The sequence below is a fragment of the Lagenorhynchus albirostris genome, chromosome 2 (genome assembly GCF_949774975.1).
Source record: "Lagenorhynchus albirostris chromosome 2, mLagAlb1.1, whole genome shotgun sequence".
NCBI classification, from domain to species: Eukaryota; Metazoa; Chordata; class Mammalia; order Artiodactyla; family Delphinidae; genus Lagenorhynchus; species Lagenorhynchus albirostris.
The window spans coordinates 129336421-129350061 of record NC_083096.1 but is presented as its reverse complement, the minus strand read 5'-3'; the positions used below and the strand labels follow the sequence as shown (position 1 = coordinate 129350061).

The following is a 13641-nucleotide window of genomic DNA, read 5'->3' as shown; positions in this document are numbered from 1 at the left end:
ATTTTATTTTCAGACCCAGTTGTATACTCAGCTGATCCTATGTCATGTTATTATGATGTTAGAGTCTTAGAGTTAGAGTCTTATTTATGCTGTTAGACCCCACTGGTAAGGCCATCCTGTAGTCAGAACCCCTTCTACTTCATGTATAACCTATGCATCTAACTCTGAAACTACTTTTATAAGTAGTTTCATGCACCCAACAAACCTGTACATCTGGGGGTACGCTGTTCTGCAAAGCATCCATCCATCTCTTCTAAACCTTGGTAGCTAATAATAGGAAAAACAAAATGCAAAACAAGTATAACTGTCTTTTTTGAGGCTAAAATTACTTAAGACTACTGCATTCATCCTTTATGATTTAAAAATATGCTCAAATCTCTAACCTATGGTAGATTCTTCTCAATTTGCAAGGACGTATTCTAGCGTAGGGATTACCAAAATACCAACAGATAACATATATTTATCCAGGGAAGAAAAGGATATTTCTATGTAACCCAGGGATTTTCTTTATTTATTTGATGGTCCCTAGAGTTGATCTTGAACATTTCCAGACTAAGTGGCTGTCCCAACCCTGGGAAACTGCTAATCCAGAAGCAGCGATTCCCAGGGGACGTTTTGAAGCATCCCGTTGTCTTTTATCTCAAAGGGTATGTGAAAGTTGCTAGCTGAAATCAATATAATTAATATTAAACACAAGGTATGCTGCATATTGTGTTTAAAAGGGGTATAGTAGTAATCTCAAAAATCAGCTATGGTAGATTTTTATGGCTGCAAAAATAGTGGAAATTTTAATAAGGCAATATTTAATGCAAGATTTTAAGCAACCCAGGAGATGTTATAGGATAAAATTGCAAATCAGTTCTTAAAGAAAATCATGACCAATTTTTATGGGGTTATGAAAAGAACATAGAATGTTTGGGGGATGATTTTCCTGTTCTGTGGCATTGCTTTCAAGTTAAATATGAAGGCCTTGAAGCATAGGTCGTGTTTTCTGCTGGTCGGGAGAGGACACTAAACTGAAAGGACCGTGGGTCTGATCCATAGTAAGATTTCTAATTTTAAAAATGTAGCAAGTTGTAGAACCTCTGGCTATGTAATCATTCAAAAGAAACCTTAGTCTTCTGCTTTGGAATCGCATTAACGTCCCATGGCCCTGGAACTGGCTTTAGAAGCTTGAGGTTAAATATTAGCCATCGTGCACAGAAGAAGTTGTAGAAGGCTTAAATGGAAAAACAAAAGAGTAACTAAATAGTTTACCTTGATTCCTTGATTTTTCTCATTGCTACTGTGATTTTTGTCATCTGTAGAAAAATAAAGCCTCTGCTGTGTGTAATTATCAGGCCAGCATCCTCAGTCCGTCATAGTACCTTTTGGGGGGGGTCTGTCACTATTAACAACCATATTAAAAGGGAAAGGTCAGGTACATAAAATGAAACTGTTAAGCTTCAGTAACAGTTGCAGGTGTTTTTCATCAGAAGGAAAGACTTCTGTCAAAAAGAACAAGTTTGAATATTTTAAATTATCTAAAAATATACAGTACCTCTAAACCTTACATTATGAGTGTATGACTTTGAAATCCAGCCTCTTTAAGGGATATTTAGGACATGTGATATCTGGGACATATTTATACTAAAAAGAAACATTTGTTGTTTATCTGAAATTTAAATTTAACTGGGTATCCTGAATTTTTATTTACTAAATCTAGAAACCCTACGTATGTGAATACGTATAGTGTGTGAGTATATACTCACACACTATATTTATAAATCATAGCTTATACATATATATACATATATATGTATATATAGTTAAAAATGCATAATGAAAATATAAGTCTTTGGGTATAAATATAGTGTCTTTTGTCTATTAAACTGTGTCATTGCAGCAGCTCTCAGAGTTAGGGGAATGTTAGTTCATGAGAAATTTCTCTAAATATTTTTATGGGGATTGCTTTGGGTCTACGAAAAGTCCGTGTTTTTTAGCATCCCAATAATGTGTGCCATATCTCCTCTTGAAAAGTTTCCAGAAATTCTGAGAAAAAGAGACAGCAGCAAAGAGCATAGCTAGACAGTTGGGTAAAAAGAAACAACTATGGTAATAATTTTGAGAACTGTTCAAGACCTAGTATCAAGTTGTAGAGCAGTTATATTCAAAGTTATATTTAAATTCTTTTGATTTTTTTTTCAGTTCTCTGTATGAAAGCACTAATGGTTTGTCCCTACCTTGACTTTTAAAATGTCTCTTGAACAGATACTAGTCCTCTAACCAGCAAATGGAATTTACTCTCTTTTAGCTTCATCATAAATGCCAATGTTTTGTTACAGAATTATGGTAGAGATGTCCATGATGGTTTTTCATTGCATATCTATTGTGGATTATTACATCACTGGACAGTTAAGAAGAGAATCACTCAATTCTAATACGTTTAGATGCATTTCTTTCTGATCTGGTACATGGACAGTTAGAACGACTTAACTATATTCCCTGGAGCACCAGGGGTTTGCTCCAGTAATAGAGCAGAACTTTTCTGCTAGAATGCCCCTTCATGGAACTATATAGTCTCCAGTTAAGTGGATACTAATGGACAATGGCAAGTTATTCCTTTCTTAACCCCATTACCAACTCAGTTCAATTTCATTTGCCTCTCAAATAAGACAAATATGTCATTAAAGAAATGGGACATCAAGTTTCAAATAGATGGTAGACTTCATAGGGAAAGACAAAAAGGAGACAAGAGATGAGATGCATTGTCGGATAACCTGAAATGTTAAGAATTGTGGGACTTGTGAGTGTGATAAAGGGGGTTAGCAAAAGTACACTATATTCCCCTTGTTGTTGTTTAAATCAGATTTTGCAAAGGAAAGTGTAGGAGTTTAGGAATTCGAGTCCTTCACTTCTTTGGGTCTTCGTTCCTTCATATGTAAACTTAGGTATATGGAAGAAGCAATGTTTTTCAAAATGAAAAAGAACCTGATAAATTTGCCATTTTACAACTACAGAAACTGGGCGCCAAGAAGGTAATTCATCTTACCCAAGGCCACACATCAGGTGAGTGCCAGAACTAAGAGACGAGCTTGCCTTACTTCCATTTCTCACTAAACTGGGCCGGCCACTGCAGTTTCAACCTCCTTCTACCACTACTAGCATTCTGTGATTCCAGGCAGAGTTTTCAGCCCCTTCACTTTTTCTCATGCCCGGGAATTCTTATTAAGTTATGACTAACCAAGTGTAAAATATGAGTCAAAATGTAGTCCCTAATAAAGTCATTGTGACTTTAATGACTTTGGCGGTTGTTTCGTTCTGCAAAAACAGGAAGATCTCACACAATAAGGCGCCTGTCTCACAGATGGGCTTCTGCGCAGACGGCCACCCACAAGGGTGACTCCTGAGGTTGTCTTCCTCTCAGGGGCACCTTTTTTTTCATCTGCAGGTTTCATCTACTTACTTCATCTTAAGGTTATCAATGAGAGGAAAGTGCCTGCTTTGTCTAGCCTTTGACAGGCTGAAGAGTATTTTTGATCATTAAGATTCACTCTTACGTGATTTCCAGGTCAGCCCCTAACAAGCCCAGATTAGTCTCAAAAGTAGGTCCTTTATGTGCTCGATACTAGTCCCTTGTATTATTACTCTTCTAGATGGTTTTATTCTTAGAAAGACAGAATCACCAAGTTTTAGAACCAGGATGAATTTCCGAGATCGTTCTAGTCCAGCCTTCCTGTGTGATTGACTTAACAAGAACTTTTCAGGGGAGTTTCTAGCTTTACTGTGGATCTTTGCGCAAAGCCCAAACTAGTCCTCTGATGAGAAATATAGAAAAATGATGAAGTGTTCCATCCCTTCAGGAGAAACTGGCTCGGAAGAAAATATTCTCTGTACGTAGTAGCATTGAAGCCAAAGAAAAATTGAAGCCATAAAACAAAATGTTTGTATTCAATTTCAGCTTTTGCTATTCTATATATTTTAAGTAACTTCCCACTATTAAAGGTAGCCTATTCAAAAAAATTCGCATATGCTTTTATAGAGAAGATATATGCTAGGCAAACAATATCGAATTATTTAAGTAGAGAATGATATCTTTTTCCCTTTTCAGAAAATAACTAACTTCTGGCCGTGTTCGTGAATCTAGTGTTGGGCGTAAGTTTAAGGAAGCACTGGAGGAATTTGTATTACTAAGGGTTCATTCACAAACTTTGCTTGTCTGTGTTGAAAAGGGGCTTTGGCCATTTCCTCTGGGGACATTATTTCTAGGTAAGCTCTAACAGGGTTTTCTTGTGAAGGCAGCTTCTTAACAGAAAAATAGGATATGTGTACCTTAGGTTGTAGAGACACATTTATCTTTGAAATAGTGTGCTCCTGTTTGTGGATTTCTCTACTGCATTTGATAAAGTAAATAATGTCTATTCCCTTTCAATCCCGTAACTCCTGGGGCCACAGTTAACCTCAGGAGCTGTTTAATTTTCTTATCTGGACTGAATACCCAACTTGATAAGGAGACAGGGAGACTCCAAGGGTCTTAGAATATAAAACTCTGGAGGGATGATAACCACTTCTCTTCCTTTGTTGGTGACCTATTCTTTTGGACTGAAGCATTTCCGATTTGGGTTGTTTTTCTCTGTAGTGTTAAGAGAGTTTTGTTTTCTGGGAAATTTTGCTTGCCGGTAAATAATGTGTCCAGACTGTAGGAGGCTGCCACAAAATTTATCACAGAATCTTGACAGGTTTGGGCTGAGATCCTAAAATCATGCATCACTCTCATTTTGTATATGAGAGCTAAGGTGACTTCACCAGACTGTTACCTGTTATCGAGAGCTGAGAATGAAAGTCTAGATTCGTCTACTACATTGTAACTACCTCTGGCTCAACAGAAACAACTCCCATATGGGAATCAGACGCTGAAAACCCCAGTAAGCCAAGCTTCCCCACTGTCTCCGTAGCCTTAACCTCAAACACAAGCTATTCCGTTCCTTGACGTGTCTCATCACACAGGCCAGCACTAATCATACTAATTGGACTCTGCATTACTAGAATGTAAAAGATACCCCCTGTCTGCTCCTCCAAGGCCATGTCTGCCTTGCTTAGTTTGTACAGAGCCCAATATAAGTGGGCCCTTCATAAATGCTTTATGATGAGAGCAGTGATTGCCTTAGTCAATGTGGTTGGACCCTCCCTTATGGAGGAGGAAAAACCAAAGGCTGTTGCTAAGCAACATTTAAAGCACTGGGTCAGTTTCTGACACTGAGTGACCTCCATCTGCTTACTTCATCATGTTGTGTGTTTTATGGTTGCCTTAAAATGACTTTGGGTTTTGGTGGCATTGTCATGCCGTTAGCAAAAGGCTCATAGGAGAACTAATTTAGGCATGAGAAGGAGAGAGGTAGTTTTCAGCTGTTAACTACTTACATGAGTTCACTAACCCATCTGTGAGCTCTGCAGGAAAGGTGAGGAGTTTGGTTTATTCTCAGCCCTGTGGCTTAGAGCCACCTCCCTGTGCCCACGTTGGGACTGATTGACGATGTATACCAACAGGATCCTGTGGCAATGGGAGGTGATAGAAAAAAAGTAAGAAGGAAAGTCTTTCCTAGTCTTTTATGATTGAATTTCTAGCTGCTCCTATATTCTGAGCTGAAGGGTCAATACAGCTAATAAAGAGTTGGACCCAGCCTCAGCAGACAGTAACTGTTGTGGTTAACGAACATGCCCTAATATATCTGACTATTTCTATTAGCATGAAAGCTTATTAAAAGTATGAAAAGTGTTTTTGTTTGTTTGGGGGAGTTTTTTGTTTTGTTTTGTTTTGTTTTTTTACTGCTATATCCTTAATGCATTTCTTGGCACATTTTGGGGTTCAGTAAATATTTACCAAATACATGAGATGAAATGGCATTATTCAACTAGTACAAACCTGATTGACTCCAAAATCTTCCTAAGTATTTCCAAGAGACCAAAGGAACCAAAATGAGGATGATTGCTTGAATGTTACATTTGGCTAAGTCTAGTGCGGAGACATAATTTAAAAAACCATCTGTCTCTATGCTTTCTACAAGACATTTTTTTTGCAATGCTCCGAGTAAAGTTTGCTTCTTTGCCAAAATTCAGCTGATCCATCAGAGCACAGAAACCTGTCTTTTTCAGCTTCTGAGTCTTTAGTGTAAGTGCCTGTCTTTTGAGAACTGAGAATGAGAGGCTATTATGACAGCAGTTTTGTCTTAAAAAAATAAACAACTTAGAACTTACATGATTCACCTGGAGTTCAAATTGCAGAGCAGCTCGATAGGTAAAACACACTAGCTGAGATGATTAATTCAGAGATTTCTGGTGACTGTTACTAACATATTATATCATGGGAAGACCCACACGTACACCAGAAGTGTTCGCCAGAAAGAGGGTGACTGTGCATGCCTCTTTGAGGACAATGCATAGAGCAGTGAGCTGAAGGACGGCAATACTGACTTGCATTGGCTTCACCTCAAAAGGCCTAGTCTCCTGGGCACAGGCAGTGGCATGAGGGAGCCTGGATGCTTGAAGTGAAGCCATTGTCTGTGCAGGATGCTGATTTGAAAGGGGAGTGCCTCACAGGAAAGAGAGCCAATTGCGTGCGGAGACTGTTGCCATGGTGCTTCGCTATTTCTTTAACGTGCTGTACTTGAACTCCTGGGAGTCCAGGGGTGGGGTAACGGAGGAGGGAGAAGGAGGGGAGTGGGATGGACCTGGGTAGGGAATCCCACTGCAGGGCTCTAGTTTCAGACTTTCTTCTTGCTTGTGATCTTTCTAAAGCTGACAAGGTGAAAGAGAGAGAAAGAGAGAGAAAGAGAGAGAGAGAGAGAGACTATAGGAAAGACTTCCTCAGCATGCTCCAGATTGCAAAAACAAAATAAAAATTAATTTAATTCTTAAATATTTCTAGCATGAATTAGAAGATGTAACACTGAAATACCAAAACAGCACAGTCTTTCATAACCCCGAATAATTCTCCATTCATGCAGCAAACGATAGCTTGTATTTCCTAACTCACTCCAGATCCTAGATGGAAAGGTTAAATGTGTTTAATTCATTTGTCGAATGCAGTCCCATGTGCATATTAATGAGCTGATGGAGGGCAGAAAATTATATTCTGCATACGAAGTACTTTTAAAACAAAATCCATTAATTCTATTCCCATTCGTTTCATTGTGAAAGAAGTCTAAATGCACTGGCATGCCGTTGGTGTGCAGAAAATCTCCCCAAAGGCTAGCTTAAAAAGTATTCTTGTATACTGAAAGCCTAGTTTGAAAAGAGCCACAGTTCTCGCTTTTTCAGTGTTTTTTTTTTAATGTTCGGAAAGTAAATTAATCAAACACACCATCACTTCGAAACCCTTAGAGCGGCTGAGCTCTGTACGGAGGCTGCGTCTGCAGTGTCCTGGTCTCCGCAGTGGAGAGAGGGTGAAGAACACCTAGATGAAATGGGGGAGGGTACCGACTTCGGATTGCTTTAAATATTCATGGGGCTTCCTCCATTTTAATCTTCTCCTTTTAAAAAGATGGCTGTGTTTCCTAGTCTGGCATCCCCTCGGGAAAGAAGAATTGCTCCTTCCTTGCAGAGTTCAGCTGAGCAGGACTAATCTAGAGTGGAAACCCCTTCGGCCACCAGGACTATTCATAATTCATAAGTGCTGCAAACCAGCCAGCTGAATGCATTTGGACAGGCTTTTGCACCTTCGTGCACGTCCTGATTTCATTACTCTCTCTGCCAGGGAAGAAGCAGGGAACATAGGCTTCTTGCAAGAATGGAGTGCGAAGATGGGCTTTGTTTGGATTAGAAAATGCCCTAAATTTCGGAGGCTTTGTCTATCATAAGTTCTGATTATTTTACCACTGAATCTGCAAGGCTTTCCCGATCCTTTGGGGACTGCTCTCTCAGAACTGTGAATTCTTTCAAAGGGATTTTTGTGGATTGTGGCAAGGAGTGCATTCCAAAATGCCTGAGACAAACTATTTGTTATCTGTATCTTGGGGTTACATCAAGGTGGGTTAATTTGATTCCATTATGTGTCTTTGATAGAATGTGAAACATTTACATGTGTATGTTTTCTGTGAAGTAGAAAACCTCTGTAATGATTTAATTGTGTTATCACTTAGCCCACTGAGGCTGCTTATGGTGAAATAGGGGCATGTTATATTACATTGTATTTAAATAGACTGTGTTGTATTTTAACCCTATTCTTTTTACACGTGTCTATTTTTAAAGGATGCTTATCTTTTCTTTTGTTTTCCCTTAAACTTTTCACATTTAATCACCTCTCACTGTATAGGTTATTAACTCAAATTATATTTTAGCGTTAATTTCCAATAAACGTATTTTAAAATGTGGTTACATTTTTAAGTGAAATGATCTTGACCTCTGTTAAAATTCCTTTTCCTATGTTTGCATCTTCAAAAGAAATCAGATGTTAATTCTAAGAAATCTTAAGAAAACCTTTTTTCCCTAAAGTGACGTTGGAATAATTTCACATTATTGTATTTTGTAGAAACAGTATCATTTATCTAATGATGTCTGCTCACTCGGTCTCTTGGTTCTTAATAAAGTTGGAAACATCTAAAATGATAATTTGCTATTTTTTAGGTGGTTAATACGTTTTTGTTCTTTATAAACAGTTCAAAAGAATGCTGAACCGGGAGCTGACACACCTTTCAGAAATGAGCCGATCGGGGAACCAGGTGTCTGAATACATTTCAAATACTTTCTTAGGTAAGATATTCACTGGAAAACTTATTCCATAACTGAGATTTTTTTTTAATATTAATTTCTGCAACCTGTCAGGAACATCACTATATGAGTTTGGAATGGGGTTAAGTGACAGAAAAACAAATCCATTTAAAATAAGAACTAAAGACAATCCTTAACATAAAAAAAGAAATAAGCTGTAAGGTGTTGTGAAAAAACTGAATGAAAATACCCATCAAAGAGAGAAGTTTATTATGGGCTAATTAAATTTATATAGACCTCAGGTCACTCCTTATCTACCCACCCACTTCCATCTCTGTCAAGACCTCTGAAGGGGGGGTGGGTGATGGGGGGTTCAATCATCCAGTCCTTAGGGACAACTCCAATTGGCTCCTGTGACATGGTATTCTTTAAATTCTTCCAGTAACTGGGCTTTGAGCAAAAGGTTTCCTTTTAGATGCTTTGCGAGAGATGGCTGGAGAACTGTATGGTGATTTGACCCATGATAATAAGCTTTGGAAATAATTTGACTGTTGCTTTGCTAAGGTATTTCTTAACGATACATGGGGGGAGGGCAGAAAGAATCTCCACCTCTCTGAAGGAGTTAGCCTTCTGCAAGCAGCATCATTATCTTCCTAATCTGATACTTACCTATCAGTCTCTGCTTTCACATTGATAGTCTTTTAACACATGTCACTGACAGGAAAGGTTTGCATCAGTGCCTCTCAACTACTGTCATGCATCCTGTTTGATTACTAGGAATTTCTGATCTCATGTTTAAAGCCATTCTGCTGTGTATTTTTCTTGAATAAGGCCTGCAGAACCTGCAAATCTGTACTTCAGAGTGAATGGGTAGCCTTTAGACTCTGATTCTGTTGACTTTCAATTACCACTGAATTATGCTCATTTAGCAGAACTCCACTTTCCAGGGAAATGACCTATTCTTAGCTGAATATTACACCTCCCTTCTTTTTGGCATTGCTGCATATCCTTAAATCAATGAGCATTTGCCTTGATGTCTTATGGAAACACATACCTCTTCTAGTTTTATTTTAAAAAATCAATTCTATTTCTCTCATACCGAAGCAGTTCCTGCTATCAGCAGATCAATCTTTGATCAGCCTAGTGGAAAGCTCATGGCGCTACTCTGTGGCCAGTGGGCATGGCATGATTGACAAGTGCCTTTCCAACTGTTTCCAGTATGTGGGTGTCTGCAGCACCTGGTTTTCTCCAGCGGCAGTTGTGGCAACCTTTGTCAGAGAACAAAGAGAAGATTTTTTTCATATGTCCTAGCTGCAAGAGGAGCTAGAATCTAATTGAACAGAAGGTGTTGTGTACTGATCCTTTCCTTCTCCATTATCCCCCTTTATTCTGTTGAAGGCAGGCATCTTCTCCTGTCCATCTGTGTGACACCCAATTATTTTTCATAAGCTAGGGACTGTTTTAGGGACAGTCTCCAGGTTAATGACTGTGGGAAAGAAGAATAAAATCAATAAGTGCAAGGACTCATTTTTGTTTTCATAAACATTGCATGTTAAAATATCAGGGCTTGTCTGTCGTCTCAGAAGAGACTCTGACCACCGGAGTAAAGCTGCAGGAAGTCTCTGAGCCCTTCATCATCCAAGGTTGTACCTAAGCAGTCCTCTTGGCTTGTAGCCTCTTTCACGATCTGCTTGCCAAGGACCATGAGAATAGTTTAGTATACCAATTATTCTTATTTTAGCATCAAAGGCTATCAAATGAGGAGGCTGAGAAGATAATAAAAATGAGTTCTCAGTTTCAACACTTTGCATCTCAAGAACGGGTAACTGTCAACTCTGTTGAATATTCCAGTTGCTATGGAGGCATATCTCTTGAGGAAAACCATCATTTGGCTTCTCATTATTCCCCCCAAAATTAAATTATCAACAACAAGTGGTTTGAGGTAGGTTGTTAGAACCCCAGTCCTTACACACTCAACATTAGGAGGGTGGTGAGCCTGTGTGTTTGTGTGTGTGCGTTTGCATGCACACGCATGTGCACACACAAGGTAGACCCGATCAAACAGACTAGACAGACAGATTATATTCTTGAGAAAATTTAGGGAGAAAAAAATCCATCATATAAACAAAAGATTCATCAGCTACTTCAACTGTAAAATGGGAACACTGGAGTAGATGACACCCTCTGTCCATTCCAGCTCTAACTTTCTATATGGATGGAGTTTATCAGTCTTGCTAAGACATACCTGGCAACCTGGATTCTCTGGAACAGCCTGTAGGCTTACAATTTGATAATCTTAAAAAGCAAACAAACAAAGCTTGTCTCCAAACTGCAAATGCAGGACATGGAACTCTACGTCCTGTCTTGTGAGCATGGCGAGTATTCCTGGAGGACCATGAAGCCTTCTTCACAAAATGTCAGATCTGAAAGGGACCTTAATGGCCTCATCCAGTTCCCTCATTTTCCAAGAAAGAAAAGTGAGGCCCAGAAGGCTATGTAACTTGACCAAGATTACTTGGCTAAAATGTTCCTGAGCCAGAACTATGACTTCACTCTCTTGACTCCTAGATCAAAATACCTGTCACTTCTTTAACTAGGAAAGGTTATTAGGCTGTCAGAAGAAAATCACCTTTCAGTAATAGATGTAATCTATGGAGAAAAGTCTTTAGAATCAGGATTGTTGGACCTAAAAATGTGTTAACAGCTTCCAATAATATAAGAGCCTCTTGTCAGAGCACAGCAACCATCTCCAAGAGCACAAAATGGGAAGACCTTATTGATTTCAGTTAAACTTGAAGAGCAGTATCTCAGTAAGAGTCATTGAAAGTTAAAATGTGTCATCCAGAAAGGAGGGAAATCCCTCACTGCGGGGAATGTGTGAAACTTGTATTGTTTCCATGTAAAAGGATGGCGTCCAGATGGACAGGCTGACATGCAGGCAAGAGACCATCAGTGCAGGCACTCTGTGATGCTCATACAGGTTAATGGGCTCGGGTTGCTGGTACAGAGGAAGTAAAGGACCCAGGGGGAAGGAGCACAGATTAAAGCAAGATATTTAGATGTGATATTACAAGTTAGTTGATATTTTTTCAGAGAAGAATCACCCCTTTAAATCCCCGACTTACTGTCTCCAAAGCTGGAACATAGAATTCTCAAGACACAGGGAAGAGAACTCAGGAATTTTGCATGATTAAATGCTGTAAGCTAGCAAGAAAAGCACCTCCAATGCCGCCATTATCAGAGTTTTGATGAGACGTTTTTTGCATCTGTTTATTTATTTATTTATTTGGTACTGTTCCACTCTTTCCCCACTGTAGTCTGACCATTCTGTAAATGTGAACTCACAAAGCATGTAGTATGATGCTTTGAGTGTGTGTTTCAGGTTATTTCTGCATGGGACTGGCTAAGCATTTAGCAGAGGAAATTCAGAATAGGGAAACCCATCAGTTGTTCCAATGCCTGCATAGGGAAACACCCATTAATGTCAAAATGGCACTCTCTGTGGATAATGGCTTTCTTCTTTATCGTAATGTTCCAGACACAGTAGTGGTTCGGCTCAATTTCTCGCTGTCGCAGGGAATCTTTATTTAAACAAAGGGAAAAAGCTGCTAGTCCCACTAGAGGTTTTATATTTGCATTGGCACAGAAGAATCTAACAGCTTCGTTAACCAGGCATGAAGAATGGTGAAGAATGATGGTTAGGAAACGCAGGGGCTATTGTGGCCTTTTATTTTAGCAAAAGCAGTCATTATTAGGAGTGAAGTGACAGGGAGAAAAGTAATTTCAAAAGTAATGTCATATATAGTTTTTATGCCAAAGGTTGAGAGACCAGAAAGAGATTTTAACGGGAACCTGAAGGCCTGGGTTCTAAGCTATTAAATCACTGCGTCTGGAACAAAGTGATTGCGAAATAAATATCTGTTGAATGAATTGCCCTTTGAGCTTGGGAAAGTTGCTGACTTCATCTGAAAAGTGAACATGTGGGATTATTATTTGTTCCCAAACCTGACTCTGATCATCAAAGTCACTTGGGAAGATTTTTAAAAAACACTGATTCAGTAGGACTGGGTGCGGCTCATAAATCTGTATTTTTCAAAAGTTCCCTGGGTGCTTCTGATGCTGAACTAGGTTGGAAACCCCTGAACTAACTGGGATGACCACTAAAATTCCTCCCTAAGGCAGAGTCATAGGCTGATGAATCTAGGAACTTGGGGGCACCCAGAGACAGCACTGAGATGCTAGGGATAGAGAAATCTCTTGCTCCAGCCCTACAGCCAGGTGCCAAGGGTCCAGGACAGCTGCTTCCACCTCACTGTGCTCACTTTGCTTCGATGAGTTGTCCACAGGGCTCTGTGAGCAGGCGGAGGTCTCCAGGGAGAACGTGTGACTATGCCATCAGCTGCAAGAGTTGAAAGCAAATCATCTAGATCCCAGCAGGCCATCTGGAAATGTGTCATTTTCAAATAGAGAAGTTGTCTTTGGACTCATTTTCGCTGAAACAAGTAGAGATAAATGTAGGAACTTTTGAAAGCTGCATTAACTCTTTCAGCCACAGGGTGTCATTTAGTTCAATGAAGTAGCTGTAGAGCACCTCAATAACTGATTGCCTCAGTGCATTCACAGGCATCCCTGTGGCCTGAGAGAGTTAATGCATTTTTCAGAAGGACTCGGGATCCATCCATCTCCCTGAGAAGTGAAATAGAATATTTGATTGCTGATATTTTTAATAGCATGATATAGAAGAAGGAGCTTCTATGAGCAGGTAGATATGTTTTTCTCACTAACCCTAGCCCTCCTTTTATCTTGTAGCAGAATTTTTTAAAAAATTAAATGAGATGATTATAGATATTTAATAAGCACAAATACATTAATGAATGTAATGCCTGTTACCAATGAGAGGTGTTGTTATTATTTACTAGCAGAATTCATAGACACAAGGCATGAAATAAAACTGAA

At 39.2% G+C, this 13641-nt stretch overlaps 1 protein-coding gene across 2 annotated transcripts in view; it reads left to right on the top strand.

Annotated features, from left to right (window-relative positions):
* The window catches only part of PDE4B (phosphodiesterase 4B), a 486031-nt gene that overhangs the window by 459629 nt on the left and 12761 nt on the right, over positions 1 to 13641 (top strand). For both annotated transcript variants that reach the window (XM_060139825.1, XM_060139827.1), the window contains one exon: positions 8634 to 8727. In XM_060139825.1, coding sequence (XP_059995808.1) covers positions 8634 to 8727 — 94 coding nt within the window. The remainder of the gene's footprint in view (positions 1 to 8633; positions 8728 to 13641) is intronic.